The sequence below is a fragment of the Ranitomeya imitator genome, chromosome 3 (genome assembly GCF_032444005.1).
Source record: "Ranitomeya imitator isolate aRanImi1 chromosome 3, aRanImi1.pri, whole genome shotgun sequence".
In the NCBI taxonomy this organism is placed as follows: domain Eukaryota; kingdom Metazoa; phylum Chordata; class Amphibia; order Anura; family Dendrobatidae; genus Ranitomeya; species Ranitomeya imitator.
In genome coordinates, this window is record NC_091284.1 from 806610720 (window position 1) to 806629743 (window position 19024).

General features: G+C 46.2%; 1 protein-coding gene across 1 annotated transcript in view; it reads right to left on the reverse strand.

Annotated features, from left to right (window-relative positions):
• The window catches only part of LOC138671246 (cyclic nucleotide-binding domain-containing protein 2-like), a 385035-nt gene that overhangs the window by 202878 nt on the left and 163133 nt on the right, over positions 1–19024 (reverse strand). The window contains exon 8 of the mRNA XM_069759242.1: positions 234–317. Coding sequence (XP_069615343.1) covers positions 234–317 — 84 coding nt within the window. The remainder of the gene's footprint in view (positions 1–233; positions 318–19024) is intronic.

The window sequence follows — 19024 nt, forward strand, 5'->3', positions numbered from 1 at the left end:
ATACTGATGCAAAATACTGACCAAATACTGAACATGTGACGGCAGCCTAACAAATACTCGGAGACCACCTGAGCGTGCTCGGGAAAACCTGAGCAACGAGTATAGTCGCTCATCACTACAACCAACCAAAAATTTGTAATTTCTCTGTTGATAGGTAGTAATTTTAAATATTCGGAATAACCATTTAAGGTCTGACTTTCAGAAAAACAAAAAATAAAAAATTAAGTTCTTACCTGTCTGGTTATGGACAGCAAGGACACCGAGTCATGGCATACCACCGTTGCATTCCTCTTGGTGTTCGTCAAAATAGCCACATCCTACAAAAAAAGTTCAACCAAAAAGAAAATATTGAGATCATTTTATACCAAAATATCTTATTGTCATATTAACTTTACAAGTTTAAATTTACATGTAATCAAAGGGGTAGCATGAAGCTTCTAGGCCCAATGCAAAGCCTGGAACAGAGCCACCACCAACTATGAAAAACGTGTACGGTCAAACTAAGTTTTACTTGATAGATATTAGGCCTCAATTATGAAAGCTGTCTTTGTTGTCCCTAGGAACCAATCAGAGCTCAGCTTTTATTTTACCAGAGCTGTTTAAAATATGAAAGCTGATCTCTGATTGGTTTCTAAAGTGCTGGCCATCATCTAGGAGCAAAGGCAATCTACAGGAAGTGCGAAGGGGTCATAGAACAGGAAAATCTTCCCATCCCGTCTCTTCGTACTGTAGGGCAGGGGTCCCCAACCTTTCTTATCTTGAGACCCACATTCAGTTTTGAGAGATAGCGGTGAGCCATATTACATGTGAAGTAACCTTAGAACCCCAAATGTGGCCTTTTGATGGTTGTAATTCTCTGAGCATCCCTCTTAAAAAGTAATAAAGCCCAAAAGGCCCTCTGTCAAATCTCTGCCTGGATCTGCTGCTGCGACATCTGCTTCAGTCACAGTGTTCACTCTGCCACCACAGCTGGTGATGAAGGAAACTTTAAGGTTAGAATCTCTGTGTCCAATGGGTAGTGAAGGGGTGGGGGGCGGGGTTATGGGTGGTGATGGGGTGGGGGGTGGGATTATGGGTGGTGATGGGGTGGGGGGTGGGATTATGGGTGGTGATGTTATTATGGGTGGTGATGGGGTGGGAGGGCAGGATTATGGGTGGTGATGGGGTGGGAGGGTGGGATTATGGGTGGTGATGGGGTGGGAGGGTGGGATTATGGGTGGTGATGGGGTGGGAGCGTGGCATTATGGGTGGTGATGGGGTGGGAGGGTGGTATTATGGGTGGTGATGGGGTGGGAGGGTGGGATTATGGGTGGTGATGGGGTGGGAGGGTGGTATTATGGGTGGTGAAAGGGTGGGGGGTGGGATTATGGGTGGTGATGGGCTGGGGGGCGGTATTATGGGTGGTGATGTATTATGAGTGGTGATGGGGTGGGGGGCGGGATTATGGGTGGTGATAATACAGTGGTGGTGATATGGGTGGTGATAACACAGGACAAGCTCTGGGAAGTGGGAGCTCTGCTGACCGCAACCCCTAATCCTATCACACACACTAGAAATAGCCGTGGAACGTACCTAACTCTGCCTAGACGCTGTTGTGAATTCTGTGGCTGAATTCACTCCTGTGGTCACAAGTGGTACTGCAGCTTCTGAACTTCCTCCCTCAGGTGTTCTGGTGAGCTCGTTGGCTGCTTTGTTATTTAACTCCGCCTGATTCTGTCTTCCTTGCTCCTTGTCAATGTTCCAGTGTTGGATCTGAGCTTCTGGATCTTTCCTGTGGCCTGCTGCTCTTCTTAGATAAGTGCTTTTTTGCTTTTGTTGCTACTTTTTCTGTCCAGCTTGTCAATTCGTTTTGCTGGAAGCTCTGAGACGCAAAGGGTGTACCGCCGTGCCGTTAGTTCGGCACGGTGGGTCTTTTTGCCCCCTTTGCGTGGTTTTTTGCTTTAGGGTTTTTTGTAGACTGCAAAGTTCTCTTTGCTATCCTCGCTCTATCTAGAATATCGGGCCTCACTTTGCTGAATCTATTTCATCCCTACGTTTGTCTTTTCTTCTTGCTAACAGTCATTATATGTGGGGGGCTGCCTTTTCCTTTGGGGTATTTCTCTGAGGCAAATCAGGCTTGTTTTTCTATCTTCAGGCTAGTCAGCTCCTCAGGCTGTGCCGAGTTGCATAGGTAGTGTCAGGCGCAATCCACAGCTGCCTTTAGTTGTGCTTAGGATAGGTTCAGGTATTGCGGTCTAAAGAGATTCCACGTCTCAGAGCTTGTTCTATTGTTTTTGGGTTATTGTCAGATTACTGTATGTGCTCTGATTGCTGGCACACTGTGTCACTGGATTGCCTACATAACAGTACAAGGAGCCAACCTAATGATTCTCAATAGAGGGAAAAAAGAAGTTCTGACATCATTTTTTTTTCTCAGCTCTGTGTTCAGTCTTTTTTTCCCCCTAGACATTTGGGTGTTTCAGGACACAGGTGTGGACATGGATATTCAGGGTCTGTGCTCTTCAATGGATAATCTCGTTACAAATGTACAAAGGATTCAAGATACTATTGATCAGAAATCTATGTTAGAACCAAGAATTCCTATTCCTGATTTGTTTTTTGGTGATAGAACTAAGTTTCTTAATTTCAAAAATAATTGTAAGCTATTTCTGGCCTTGAAACCTCATTCTTCTGGTAATCCTATTCAACAGGTTTTGATTATTATTTCTTTTTTGCGCGGCGACCCTCAGGACTGGGCATTTTCTCTTGCGCCAGGAGACCCTGCATTGAGTAATGTCAATGCGTTTTTCCTGGCGCTCGGATTACTTTACGATGAGCCTAATTCAGTGGATCAGGCTGAGAAAAATTTGCTGGCTTTGTGCCAGGGTCAGGATGATATAGAAGTATATTGTCAGAAATTTAGGAAGTGGTCAGTACTCACTCTGTGGAATGAATCTGCGCTGGCAGCTTTGTTCAGAAAGGGTCTCTCTGAGGCTCTTAAGGATGTCATGGTGGGTTTTCCTATGCCTGCTGGTTTGAATGAGTCTATGTCTTTGGCCATTCAGATCGGTCGACGCTTGCGCGAGCGTAAATCTGTGCACCATTTGGCGGTATTGTCTAAGATTAAACCTGAGCCTATGCAGTGCGATAGGACTATGACCAGAGTTGAACGGCAAGAACACAGACGTCTGAATGGTCTGTGTTTCTACTGTGGTGATTCCACTCATGCTATTTCTGATTGTCCTAAGCGCACTAAGCGGTTCGATAGGTCTGCCGTCATTGGTACTGTACAATCCAAATTCCTTCTGTCCATTACCTTGATATGCTCTTTGTCATCGTATTCTGTCATGGCGTTTGTGGATTCAGGCGCTGCCCTGAATCTGATGGATTTGGATTATGCTAAACGTTGTGGGTTTTTCTTGGAGCCTTTGCGGTGTCCTATTCCGTTGAGAGGAATTGATGCTACACCTTTGCCCAAGAATAAACCTCAGTACTGGACCCAGCTGACCATGTGCATGGCTCCTGCACATCAGGAAGTTATTCGCTTTCTGGTGCTACATAATCTGCATGATGTGGTCGTGTTGGGGTTGCCATGGCTGCAAACCCATAATCCAGTATTGGATTGGAACTCTATGTCGGTATCCAGCTGGGGTTGTCAGGGGGTACATGGTGATGTTCCATTTTTGTCTATTTCGTCATCCACTCCTTCTGAGGTCCCAGAGTTCTTGTCTGATTATCAGGATGTATTTGAAGAGCCCAAGTCCGATGCCCTACCTCCGCATAGGGATTGTGATTGTGCTATCAATTTGATTCCTGGTAGTAAATTCCCTAAAGGTCGATTATTTAATTTATCCGTGCCTGAACACGCCACTATGCGCAGTTATGTGAAGGAATCCCTGGAGAAGGGACATATTCGCCCATCGTCATCTTCACTGGGAGCAGGGTTCTTTTTTGTAGCCAAGAAGGATGGTTCGCTGAGACCGTGTATTGATCACCGCCTTCTTAATAAGATCACTGTTAAATTTCAGTATCCCTTGCCATTGTTATCTGACTTGTTTGCTCGGATTAAGGGGGCTAGTTGGTTCACTAAGATAGATCTTCGTGGTGCGTATAATCTGGTGAGAATCAGGCAAGGAGATGAATGGAAAACTGCATTTAATACGCCCGAGGGTCATTTTGAGTATCTAGTGATGCCGTTCGGACTTGCCAATGCTCCATCTGTGTTTCAGTCTTTTATGCATGACTTCTTCCGTGAGTATCTGGATAAATTCCTGATTGTTTACTTGGATGACATTTTGATCTTCTCAGATGATTGGGACTCTCATGTGAAGCAGGTCAGAACGGTTTTCCAGATCCTGCGTGCTAATTCTTTGTTTGTGAAGGGATCAAAGTGTCTCTTCGGTGTGCAGAAGGTTTCATTTTTGGGGTTCATCTTTTCCCCTTCTACTATCGAGATGGATCCGGTTAAGGTCCAAGCCATCCAGGATTGGACTCAGCCGACATCTCTGAAAAGTCTGCAAAAATTCCTGGGCTTTGCTAATTTTTATCGTCGCTTCATCTGTAATTTTTCTAGCATTGCCAAACCATTGACCGATTTGACCAAGAAGGGTGCTGATTTGGTTAATTGGTCTTCTGCTGCTGTGGAAGCTTTTCAGGAGTTGAAGCATCGTTTTTGTTCTGCCCCTGTGTTGTGTCAACCAGATGTTTCTCTTCCGTTCCAGGTCGAGGTTGATGCTTCTGAGATTGGAGCAGGGGCGGTTTTGTCACAGAGAGGTTCTGGTTGCTCAGTGTTGAAACCATGTGCTTTCTTTTCCAGGAAGTTTTCGGCTGCTGAGCGTAATTATGATGTGGGCAACCGAGAGTTGCTGGCCATGAAGTGGGCATTCGAGGAATGGCGTCATTGGCTTGAAGGAGCTAAGCATCGCGTGGTGGTATTGACTGAACATAAGAACCTTACTTATCTCGAGTCTGCCAAGCGCTTGAATCCTAGACAGGCCCGTTGGTCGTTATTTTTTGCCCGCTTCGATTTTGTGATTTTGTACCTTCCGGGCTCTAAAAATGTGAAGGCGGATGCTCTGTCTAGGAGTTTTGTGCCCGACTCTCCGGGTTCATCTGAGCCGGCGAGTATCCTCAAGGAAGGAGTCATTGTGTCTGCCATCTCCCCTGATTTGCGGCGAGTGTTGCAAAAATTTCAGGCGAATAAACCTGATCGTTGTCCGGCGGAGAAACTGTTCGTCCCTGATAGATGGACTAGTAAAGTTATCTCTGAACTTCATTGTTCGGTGTTGGCTGGTCATCCTGGAATCTTTGGTACCAGAGAGTTAGTGGCTAGATCCTTCTGGTGGCCATCTCTGTCACGGGATGTACGTACTTTTGTGCAGTCCTGTGGGATTTGTGCTAGGGCTAAGCCCTGCTGTTCACGTGCCAGTGGGTTGCTTTTGCCCTTGCCGGTCCCAAAGAGGCCTTGGACACATATTTCGATGGATTTCATTTCTGACCTTCCCGTTTCTCAAAAGATGTCAGTCATTTGGGTGGTCTGTGATCGCTTTTCTAAAATGGTCCATCTGGTGCCCTTGGTTAAATTGCCTTCTTCCTCTGATTTGGTGCCTTTGTTCTTCCAGCATGTGGTTCGTTTGCATGGCATTCCTGAGAATATTGTTTCTGACAGAGGTTCCCAGTTTGTTTCAAGGTTTTGGCGAGCCTTTTGTGGTAGGATGGGCATTGACCTATCTTTTTCCTCGGCTTTCCATCCTCAGACTAATGGCCAGACCGAACGAACCAATCAGACCTTGGAAACATATCTGAGATGTTTTGTTTCTGCAGACGAGGATGATTGGGTGTCCTTTTTGCCATTGGCTGAGTTCGCCCTTAATAATCGGGCCAGCTCGGCTACCTTGGTCTCTCCATTTTTCTGCAATTCTGGGTTCCATCCTCGTTTCTCTTCAGGACAGGTTGAGTCTTCGGACTGTCCTGGTGTGGATTCTGTGGTGGACAGGTTGCAGCAGATCTGGACTCAGGTAGTGGACAATTTGACCTTGTCCCAGGAGAAGGCTCAACTTTTCGCTAATCGCAGACGCCGTGTGGGTCCCCGACTTCGTGTTGGGGATCTGGTTTAGTTATCTTCTCGTCATATTCCTATGAAGGTTTCCTCTCCTAAATTTAAACCTCGTTTTATTGGTCCGTATAGGATTTCTGAGATTCTCAATCCTGTGTCTTTTCGTCTGACCCTCCCAGACTCCTTTTCCATACATAATGTATTCCATAGGTCGTTGTTGCGGAGATACGTGGCACCTATGGTTCCATCTGTTGAGCCTCCTGCCCCGGTTTTGGTGGAGGGGGAATTGGAGTATATTGTGGAGAAAATTTTGGATTCTCGTGTTTCTAGACGGAAACTCCAGTATCTGGTTAAATGGAAGGGTTATGCTCAGGAAGATAATTCCTGGGTTTTTGCCTCTGATGTGCATGCTCCAGATCTTGTTCGTGCCTTTCATGTGGCTCATCCTGGTCGGCCTGGGGGCTCTGGTGAGGGTTCGGTGACCCCTCCTCAAGGGGGGGGTACTGTTGTGAATTCTGTGGCTGAATTCACTCCTGTGGTCACAGGTGGTACTGCAGCTTCTGAGCTTCCTCCCTCAGGTGTTCTGGTGAGCTCGTTGGCTGCTTTGTTATTTAACTCCGCCTGATTCTGTCTTCCTTGCTCCTTGTCAATGTTCCAGTGTTGGATCTGAGCTTCTGGATCTTTCCTGTGGCCTGCTGCTCTGCTTAGATAAGTGTTTTTTTGCTTTTGTTGCTACTTTTTCTGTCCAGCTTGTCAATTCGTTTTGCTGGAAGCTCTGAGACGCAAAGGGTGTACCGCCGTGCCGTTAGTTCGGCACGGTGGGTCTTTTTGCCCCCTTTGCGTGGTTTTTTGCTTTAGGGTTTTTTGTAGACTGCAAAGTTCTCTTTGCTATCCTCGCTCTATCTAGAATATCGGGCCTCACTTTGCTGAATCTATTTCATCCCTACGTTTGTCTTTTCTTCTTGCTAACAGTCATTATATGTGGGGGGCTGCCTTTTCCTTTGGGGTATTTCTCTGAGGCAAGTCAGGCTTGTTTTTCTATCTTCAGGCTAGTCAGCTCCTCAGGCTGTGCCGAGTTGCATAGGTAGTGTCAGGCGCAATCCACAGCTGCCTTTAGTTGTGCTTAGGATAGGTTCAGGTATTGCGGTCTACAGAGATTCCACGTCTCAGAGCTCGTTCTATTGCTTTTGGGTTATTGTCAGATCACTGTATGTGCTCTGATTGCTGGCACACTGTGTCACTGGATTGCCTACATAACAGAGGACCAATTGACCACATCAGCACCTTTCTTGGTCAAATCAGTCAACGATTTAGCAACACTAGAAAAATTAGCGATGAAGCGACGGTAAAAATTAGCAAAGCCCAGGAACTTCTGCAGGCTCTTCACAGATGTCGGCTGAGTCCAATCATAAATGGCCTGAACTTTAACAGGGTCCATCTCGATAGTAGAAGGGGAAAAAATGAAACCCAAAAATGAAACCCTCTGAACTCCAAAGAGACATTTTGACCCCTTCACAAACAAGGAATTCGCACGAAGGACCTGGAACACCATTCTGACCTGCTTTACATGAGACTCCCAATCATCCGAAAAGACCAAAATATCATCCAAATATACAATCATGAATTTATCCAGGTACTTTCGGAAGATGTCATGCATAAAGGACTGAAATACAGATGGAGCATTAGAAAGCCCGAATGGCATAACCAGGTACTCAAAATGGCCCTCGGGCGTATTAAATGCTGTTTTCTATTCATCGCCCTGTTTAATACGCACAAGATTATACGCCCCTCGAAGATCTATCTTGGTGAACCAACTATCCGCCTTAATCCGAGCAAACAAATCAGACAGCAGCAGCAAAGGGTACTGAAATTTGACTGTGATCTTATTAAGAAGGCGGTAATCAATACAAGGTCTCAAAGAACCATCCTTCTTGGCCACAAAAAAGAACCGTGCTCCCAACGGTGATGACGACGGGCGAATATGACCTTTCTCCAAGGATTCCTTTATATAACTCCGCATAGCGGTGTGCTCTGGCACAGATAAATTGAACAGTCGGCCCTTAGGAAACTTACTACCAGGAATCAAATTAATAGCACAATCACAATCCCTATGAGGAGGTAGGGCACTGGATTTGGGCTCATCAAATACATCCCGGTAATCCGACAAAAATTCAGGGACTTCAGAAGGAGTGGAAGGCGAAATTGACAGCAATGGAACATCACCATGTACCCCTTGACAACCCCAGCTTGACACAGACATAAATTTCCAATCCAATACTGGATTATGGACCTGTAGCCATGGCAACCCCAAAACGACCACATCATGCAGATTATGCAACACCAAAAAGCGAATATCCTCCTGATGTGCAGGAGCCATGCACATGGTCAATTGAGTCCAGTACTGAGGCTTATTCTTGGCCAAAGGCGTAGCATCAATTCCTCTCAATGGAATAGGATACTGCAAGGGCTCCAAGAAAAAACCACAGCGCCTGGCAAACTCCAAGTCCATCAAATTCAGGGCAGCGCCTGAATCCACAAATGCCATAACAGAATAGGACGACAAAGAGCAAATCAGAGTAACGGACAAAAGAAATTTAGACTGTACCGTACCAATGGTGGCAGACCTAGCGAACCACTTAGTGCGCTTAGGACAATCGGAGATAGCATGAGTGGAATCACCACAGTAAAAACACAGCCCATTCCTACGTCTGTGTTCTTGCAGTTCATCTCTGGTCAAAGTCCTATCACATTGCATAGGCTCAGGCCTATGCTCAGAGAATACCGCCAAATGGTGCACAGATTTGCGCTCACGCAAGCGCTGATCGATCTGAATGGCCAAGGACATAGACTCATTCAGACCAGCAGGCGTGGGAAATCCCACCATGACATCCTTAAGGGTTTCAGAAAGACCCTTTCTGAAAATTGCCGCCAGGGCACACTCATTCCACTGAGTAAGCACGGACCACTTTCTAAACTTCTGACAATATACCTCCGCTTCATCCTGACCCTGACACAAAGCCAGCAAGATTTTCTCTGCCTGATCCAATGAATTTGGTTCATCATAAAGCAATCCAAGCGCCAGAAAAAATGCATCTACATCACGCAATGCAGGATCTCCTGGCGCAAGGGAAAATGCCCAGTCTTGAGGGTCACAATGCAACAAAGAAATAATGATTTTTACTTGTTGAACGGGGTCACCAGAGGAGCGGGGTTTCAAAGCAAGAAACAGTTTACAATTATTTTTGAAATTCAGGAACTTAGATCTATCCCCAGAAAACAAATCAGGAATTGGAATTCTAGGCTCTAACATCGGATTCTGAACCACAAAATCTTGAATGTTTTGTACCCTTGCAGTGAGATGATCCACACAAGAGGACAGACCTTGAATGTCCATATCTACACCTGTGTCCTGAACCACCAAGAGGTTAAGGGGAAAAGAAAGACAACACACACTGCAGAGAAAAAAAAATGGTCTCAGAACTTCTCTTATCCCTCTATTGAGATGCATTAACACTTTTGGCCAGCTGTACTGTTATGGACCTGGTGGTTAGGAGCACCCGGAACGACCTGATGGTTAAACTAACACAGGACAAGCTCTGGGAAGTGGGAGCTCTGCTGACCGCAACCCCTAATCCTATCACAAACACTAGAAATAGCCGTGGAGCGTACCTAACTCTGCCTAGACGCCTCTTCACAGCCTAAGAGCTAACTAGCCCTAGAGATAGAAAATAAAGCCTACCTTGCCTCAGAGAAATTCCCTAAAGGAAAAGGCAGCCCCCCACATATATTAACTGTGAGTTAAGATGAAAGTCACAAACACAGAAATGAAACAGGTTTCAGCAAAGGAGGCCAGACTAACTAAACAGACTGAGGATAGGAAAGGTATCTTTGCGGTCAGCACAAAAAACTACAAAAAGACCACGCAGAGTGTGCAAAAAGACCTCTGCACCGACTCACGGTGCGGAGGTGCCACTCTGCATCCCAGAGCTTCCAGCTAGCAAGGCAAAATCATGATAGCAAGCTGGACAAGAAAACAATGAACAAATAATTAACTAGCAGGGACTTAGCTTCTGCTGGAGTAGACAGGTCACCAGAAAGATCCAAGAGCGAACTGAACCAGTACAAGAACATTGACAGCTGGCATGGAGTAACGATCTGAGTGGAGTTAAATAGAGCAGCCAGCCAAAGAATAAACTAAGTCACCTGTGGAAGGAACCTCAGAAGCAGCAGCTCCACTCACAGCCACCAGAGGGAGTCCATGGACAGAACTCGCCGAAGTACCATTCATGACCACAGGAGGGAGTTCGATAACAGAATTCACAACAGGTTGGGGGGTGAGATTGTGAGTGGCGATGGGTTGGGGGGCGAGATTGTGTGTGGTGATGTGTTGGGGGCGGGATTGTGTGTGGCAATGGGGTGGGGGGCGTGATTGTGTGTGGCGATGGGTTGGGGGGTGTGATTGTGTGTGGCAATTGGTTGGGGGGCGAGATTGTGTGTGGTGATGGGTTGGGGGGTGAGATTGTGTGAGGTGATGTGTTGGGGGGCGGGATTATGTGTGGTGATGGGTTGGGGGCGTGATTGTGTGTGGTGATGGGTTGGGGGGCGTGATTGTGTGTGGTGATGGTTTGGGGGGCGAGATTGTGTGTGGTGATGTGGTGGGGGGCATGATTGTGTGTGGCGATGGGTTGGGGGGTGAGATTGTGAGTGGTGATGTGTTGGGGGGCGGGATTGTGTGTGGCGATGTGTTGGGAGGCGGGATTGTGTGTGGCGATGTGGTGGGGGACAGGATTGTGTGTGGCGATGTGGTGGGGGGCGGGATTGTGTGTGGCGATGGGTTGGGGGCGGGATTGTGAGTGGCGATGGGGTGGGGGGCGTGATTGTGTGTGCCGATGGGTTGGGGGCGAGATTGTGAGTGGCGATGGATTGGGGAGCGAGATTGTGTGTGGCGATGTGTTGGGGGGCCGGATTGTGTGTGGCGATGTGTTGGGGGCGGGATTGTGTGTGGCGATGGGGTGGGGGGAGGGATTGTGTGTGGCGATGGGTTGGGGGCGTGATTGTGTGTGGCGATGGGTTTGGGGGGTGAGATTGTGTGTGGCGATGGGTTGGGGGGCGAGATTGTGTGTGGTGATGGGTTGGGGGGTGAGATTGTGTGTGGTGATGTGTTGGGGGGCGGGATTGTGTGTGGTGATGGGTTGGGGGCGTGATTGTGTGTGGTGATGGGTTGGGGGTGTGATTGTGTGTGGTGATGGGTTGGGGGGTGAGATTGTGTGTGGTGATAGGTTGGGGGGCGAGATTGTGTGTGGCGATGTGTTGGGGGCGGGATTGTGTGTGGCGATGGGGTGGGGGGAGGGATTGTGTGTGGCGATGGGTTGGGGGCGTGATTGTGTGTGGCGATGGGTTTGGGGGGTGAGATTGTGTGTGGCGATGGGTTGGGGGGCGAGATTGTGTGTGGTGATGGGTTGGGGGGTGAGATTGTGTGTGGTGATGTGTTGGGGGGCGGGATTGTGTGTGGTGATGGGTTGGGGGCGTGATTGTGTGTGGTGATGGGTTGGGGGTGTGATTGTGTGTGGTGATGGGTTGGGGGGTGAGATTGTGTGTGGTGATAGGTTGGGGGGCGAGATTGTGTGTGGTGATGTGTTGGGGGGCGGGATTGTGTGTGGTGATGGGTTGGGGGGCGTGATTGTGTGTGGTGATGGGTTGGGGGCGAGATTGTGTGTGGTAATGTGTGGGGGGGCGGGATTATGTGTGGTGATGGGTTGGGGGCGAGATTGTGTGTGGTGATGTGTTGGGGGGCGGGATTGTGTGTGGTGATGTGGTGGGGGCGCGATTGTGTGTGGTAATGAGGTGGTGGGCGGGATTGTGTGTGGTGATGTGGTGGGAGGTGGAGCTACTGTGCAGGGGGTGGGATTAGCGAGTAATCATGATGCCTCTTATATACATAGATAAAGTGCCCTGTGCGCCCCCCTTGCAAAGTAATCATCCCTCAAGTGCCCCCTTATATAAAATAATAATGACCTAATTACCCCCTTATAAAATACTTATACCTCGGGTGCCCCCTAATAAAGAACTAATGCCTTGAGTGTTCCCTTATAAAGCACTAATGCACTTAGTGCCTTTTTATAAAGAAGTAAAGCCATCTCAAAAAGTTGGTGGTAAATATAATCCCTATGAAATTTAAAGTACAATATGCTTTCCTGTGCATTTGTGGCAGTGGCGCAGTTTGGGTTGCCAGTGCTTGGGGCAATGCAAGTACTTTGTAACCTCTAAGGCTACTTTCACACTGGCATTTTTTGCCAGACGTCGCAATGCGTCGTTTATGGCAAAAAACACATCCTGCAAAGTTGTTTGCAGGATGCGTTTTTGCCCCATAGATTAACATTACTAGGGGGACTTGTCAGGGAGTCACAAAAACATTGAACTTTAGGAAGGCAAAGTTTGAACAGCTTAGAGATGCCCTTAATCTGGTAGACTGGGACAATATCCTCAGAAATGAGAATACAGATAATAAATGGGAAATGTTTAAGAACATCCTAAATAGGCAGTGTAAGCGGTTTATACCTTGTGGGAATAAAAGGACTAGAAATAGGAAAAACCCAATGTGGCTAAACAAAGAAGTAAGACAGGCAATTAACAGTAAAAAGAAAGCATTTGCACTACTAAAGCAGGATGGCACCATTGAAGCTCTAAAAAACTATAGGGAGAAAAATACTTTATCTAAAAAACTAATTAAAGCTACCAAAAAGGAAACAGAGAAGCACATTGCTAAGGAGAGTAAAACTAATCCCAAACTGTTCTTCAACTATATCAATAGTAAAAGAATAAAAACTGAAAATGTAGGCCCCTTAAAAAATAGTGAGGAAAGAATGGTTGTAGATGACGAGGAAAAAGCTAACATATTAAACACCTTCTTCTCCACGGTATTCACGGTGGAAAATGAAATGCTAGGTGAAATCCCAAGAAACAATGAAAACCCTATATTAAGGGTCACCAATCTAACCCAAGAAGAGGTGCGAAACCGGCTAAATAAGATTAAAATAGATAAATCTCCGGGTCCGGATGGCATACACCCACGAGTACTAAGAGAACTAAGTAATGTAATAGATAAACCATTATTTCTTATTTTTAGTGACTCTATAGCGACAGGGTCTGTTCTGCAGGATTGGCGCATAGCAAATGTGGTGCCAATATTCAAAAAGGGCTCTAAAAGTGAACCTGGAAATTATAGGCCAGTAAGTCTAACCTCTATTGTTGGTAAAATATTTGAAGGGTTTCTGAGGGATGTTATTCTGGATTATCTCAATGAGAATAACTGTTTAACTCCATATCAGCATGGGTTTATGAGAAATCGCTCCTGTCAAACCAATCTAATCAGTTTTTATGAAGAGGTAAGCTATAGACTGGACCACGGTGAGTCATTGGACGTGGTATATCTCGATTTTTCCAAAGCGTTTGATACCGTGCCGCACAAGAGGTTAGTACACAAAATGAGAATGCTTGGTCTGGGGGAAAATGTGTGTAAATGGGTTAGTAACTGGCTTAGTGATAGAAAGCAGAGGGTGGTTATAAATGGTATAGTCTCTAACTGGGTCGCTGTGACCAGTGGGGTACCGCAGGGGTCAGTATTGGGACCTGTTCTCTTCAACATATTCATTAATGATCTGGTAGAAGGTTTACACAGTAAAATATCGATATTTGCAGATGATACAAAACTATGTAAAGCAGTTAATACAAGAGAAGATAGTATTCTGCTACAGATGGATCTGGATAAGTTGGAAACTTGGGCTGAAAGGTGGCAGATGAGGTTTAACAATGATAAATGTAAGGTTATACACATGGGAAGAGGGAATCAATATCACCATTACACACTGAACGGGAAACCACTGGGTAAATCTGACAGGGAGAAGGACTTGGGGATCCTAGTTAATGATAAACTTACCTGGAGCAGCCAGTGCCAGGCAGCAGCTGCCAAGGCAAACAGGATCATGGGGTGCATTAAAAGAGGTCTGGATACACATGATGAGAGCATTATACTGCCTCTGTACAAATCCCTAGTTAGACCGCACATGGAGTACTGTGTCCAGTTTTGGGCACCGGTGCTCAGGAAGGATATAATGGAACTAGAGAGAGTACAAAGGAGGGCAACAAAATTAATAAAGGGGATGGGAGAACTACAATACCCAGATAGATTAGCGAAATTAGGATTATTTAGTCTAGAAAAAAGACGACTGAGGGGCGATCTAATAACCATGTATAAGTATATAAGGGGACAATACAAATATCTCGCTGAGGATCTGTTTATACCAAGGAAGGTGACGGGCACAAGGGGGCATTCTTTGCGTCTGGAGGAGAGAAGGTTTTTCCACCAACATAGAAGAGGATTCTTTACTGTTAGGGCAGTGAGAATCTGGAATTGCTTGCCTGAGGAGGTGGTGATGGCGAACTCAGTCGAGGGGTTCAAGAGAGGCCTGGATGTCTTCCTGGAGCAGAACAATATTGTATCATACAATTATTAGGTTCTGTAGAAGGACGTAGATCTGGGTATTTATTATGATGGAATATAGGCTGAACTGGATGGACAAATGTCTTTTTTCGGCCTTACTAACTATGAAACTATGTTACTATGTAACATTAGCGATGCTTTGCCACACGTCGCAACTGTCGTGCGACGGTTGCGCCGTGTTGTGGCGGACCGCCGGGAGCAAAAAACGTTACATGTAACGTTTTTTGCTCCTGACGGACTGCTTTTTCCGACCGCGCATGCGCGGCCGGAACTCCGCCCCCACCTCCCCGCAGCGGATGCGCCGGAGTAATGCATCCGCTGCACCCGTTGTGCAGTGCGTGAAATGCTAGCGTCGGAATCTCTGCCCGACGCATTGCGACGGGGAGATTCCGACGCTAGTGTGCAAGCAGCCTAACATGTATTGTATTTTAGGAAATCACCAAGGTAATTATAGTTCGTCATTTGTCCCTTCATTTTTTTTCTGTGTTTTGCTGAAAACTGACATAACATTTTAAAAATAAAAATATATAAATTGCTATATATACACTATATAAGCATTTTAATTAACGTTTTAAATATACCGTATATATATATACTAGATGTTGGCCCGATCCAAAAGCATCGGGTATTGTAGAATATGTATGTATGTATGTTGCGCTGTCACTGGTGTTTAAATCCCGCACTAATATCGCTGATTGGCTGATATCCGAGACAGACAGACAATTAGACCCTTAGACAACACAATGGCGGCACTTGACAGCAGTGGACAACAATGATGATTCCCGAATTCGCGGCAGACTGTGCTCGTCGCTGATTGGTCGAGGCCGGCTGGCCTCGACCAATCAGAGACTGTGCCCATTGCTGATTGGTCGACCAATCAGCGACGCGCACAGGCCAGCCGTCCTCGACCAATCAGCGACGTGGGATTTCCAGGACAGACAGGCAAACCCTTAGACAATTATACAGTATATATAGATATTTTATATCTTATTACATTTTTCATTGGGCGTGGTGGTTATGTACTAGTTTAAAGGGAACCTGTCACCTGAATTTGGCGGGACCGGTTTTCAGTCATATGGGCCTTGCGCAGGTGTGTACTACGGAGGACAGAGAATGAACTTCAATCCAATATTGCGGCCAGCATGCAGCCAGCGGGTAAGGAAAGGGTGAATCAAACACCTGAAAACTCCGCCCATATGACAGAAAACCGGTCCCGTCAAATTCAGGTGACAGGTTCCCTTTAAAAATCTAGCATTAACTCTAGTTCCTAATGAGAGGCCTAACTCCAGCTCTTGTAAAGTTGCATACATATGATTGCGGCAGAGCATGTGGCCGCTATTGGGCCTGAGACTTGAAGGGGCCCCGGTATCACGCTTTCAACTGTATCCTGGATGCAGATACAATTGAAAGTAATGATGGTAAAGGAAACGATGATTTCTGACATCTCAGCGCAGCGGACGCGATGATATCACGGTATTGTACCCACTGTGCAAAGTTTCAGACCATACTCTGCAGAGACCAAAGCAGGGGAGGAATAGGGAGAGGGTTTTTTCAATTAAATCAATGAGTACATTGTGGGGTTCTTTATACTATTTGGAGGGCTCGGCTGGGGGCCATTAAACTATTTGGAAGGCTATGTGGGGGGCCTTATACTGTTAAAGAGGACTGTGTGGGGGACAACATACTGTTTGGAGAGGTATTGTACTATTTGGAGGGCCATGTGGAGATCCATTATACTGTTTGAAGGTCTATGTGAGGGACCTTTATACAGTTTGGAGGGTTATGTTGAGTACAATTATACTGTTTTAAGGGCAACATGGGTGATGATTATATTGATTGAGTTGCTATGTTAGGCCAGGGTCGCACTTGCGAGTGCAATGCGAGAAACTCGCACGAGTCTCTCGCATCAATACCCGGCATCAATGCTCCGGTCCCGAGTACCAGTGGCAGTGCTAGGTATTGATGACTGCGTTTCTCGCATTGCACTCGCAAGTGTGACCCCGGCTTTAGGGCCATTACATTGCTTGGAGAGCTATGTCGGAGCTATTATACTGTGTGTGGGCCATTATACATTGTGGAGGACTGTGCTGGGGCCATCATACTGTGTGGAGGGTTGTGTAGGGTCCATCATACTGTGTGGATGGGTGTGAGGCCATATGCTGTTTGGAGTGCCATCATATTGTATGGAGGGCTGTATCAGAGTCATCATACTGTATGTGGGGGACTGTGAGGCCATCACACTATGTTGGGGTCACTGTAGAGGCATAATACTGTGTTGGAGTCACTGTGGGGGTAACACACTTTACAGTACTTTATGGGGCCATGAAAGAGGTATCTCGGCGTGCGGCAACATTAAGGGGATTCAAAAGGAGCCAAATTACTGTGTAAGGACTAAAAAGTTGTGCAATATGACCTTCTGTGATCCTGCTAAACATTATTTTCAATTTTTGGGGGACCCAATTAGGACTTCTGCTATTTATCTCCATGATATATATGTATGTGCCTGCCTTTGTCCAAATTACAGGGAACACATTTTAAAAAATTGGGACAGTTTTACTTGCAGATTTATTCATCTCTCCCTCACAAAACTACAAGTGCAATTACAGGCGGGTGTGGTGGGCCACAGGGGAGGCGCCAGATGTTGCAGAAGGGTCAGCTGGGGCATGTATTCGCACTGGCAGCAGATAGTGATGTTACAGTAGCTGAAGTGGGTCGCTGGACCCCTCAACACTTTTGTGTCCACAACAATTTTCAATAGCGGGAGGTGGCACTTGTGGATGGTATAGGACCCCTATGGGGTGCTCCTGTAGTGGTGGTGTCTGGGTACAGAGTTTCACGCAGCCCGACACGCAGGTGAACTTGTAAACAAAACAATTTTACTGAAAGAGATAACGGGTACTGACTCTCTCTTAAATGCAGAAGAGCACATGTGCAGCATTATATCTCCTGACAGGATGAGGCTTCACTCCTTTGTGGAGGAGATTATATGGAGAAAGATGTCCCCTTAGCATGGACTGACAGGAAAAACTATGATGGGAGCAGTAGTGTTTGCTCGCTCAGGCAGATTAAACCGCCCAGAACTGGAAGTTACCTCAGGAAGGGTGAGAGTGTGAGACTCCTGAGCTGGAAGTTACCTCAGGAAGGGTGAGAGTGTGAGACTCCTGAGCTGGAAGTTACCTCAGGAAGTCTGTAAGCCATGAGCTGGAGGCTCCTCCCAGCCATTACTATGGCAGCTTGTTGTGAGGAGAATATTCACTTGGCTTTCATATGCTCATAAGATGGCAGCAAAGCACATTTATGAGTCATCGGTATACATTGCAATTAGTGATGAGCGAATATGCTCGTTACTCGAGATTTCCCAAGCACGCTCGGGTGCCCTCCGAGTATTTTTTAGTGCTTCTTCGCCGCACCTGAATGATTTACATCTGTTAGCCAGCTTGATTACATGTGGGGATTCCCAAGCAACCAGGCAACCCCCAAATGTACTTATGCTGGCTAACAGATGTAAATCATTCAGCTGCAGCGAAGAAAACTAAATCTCCGTGCACTAAAAAATACTCGGAGGACACCCGAGCGTGCTTGGGAAATCTCGAGTAACGAGTATATTCGCTCATCACTAATTGAAATGTATTACATTTTTTAACTCACAGTGCCCAAACTAATTCTGGCACACTGGAACAAATCTACTGCCACACAACAACTGCCTCATTCAGCAGCAGTAGAACGGGTACCGTGATACCACACGGGGTGCTGCGGAAGAGAACAGTGAAGAGCACATGATTCATTAACTGTTCAGCCTCTGTCATTCATGTCTTTTCCTATGCAGTGCACAGCAGAAGAGATGAGTTTGCTGGCTGCTGTTCTCTGCATGTAAAGCTCACTTCATTATACTGAGTTTTTTCATCTATTCTTGATCACTGCCTATGTTGAGCACAGTAGCCATTAAACCCATCTAGATTCCCATGCTTGGCAAAGGAACTGGCGGCAGCAACCCAGAGGACAAAGTTTACTCATTCATCTTGTTGGCCACTCAGAGGATATTTCCGTGGAACAGCACTTGCCGGCTATGATCACCTTTACTGAATTTCCCCCTGGATCATTTAACAGTAAGGCTATGTGCACACGTTCAGGATTTCTTGCAGAAATTTCCTGCGAAAAACCTGAAACTTTCTGCAAGAAATCTGCATGTGTTTTTTGCGTGTTTTTTTGCGCGTTTTTACCACGTTTTTGGTGCATTTTTTGCGGATTTTTCCGGATATTTTCAATGCATTATATAGTGGGAAATCCGCAAAAAATCTGCAAAATTAATGAACATGCTGCGTTTTTACCGCAATGTGTTTTTTTTAATGGAAAAAACGCATCATGTGCACAAAAATTGCGGAATTCATTCTAAATGATGGGATGCATAATCTATGCTGTTTTGTTGCGGTTTTATAGCGTTTTTATAGCGAAAAAACACACAGCCTAATAGTGGAAGGGGGTCTGAAATT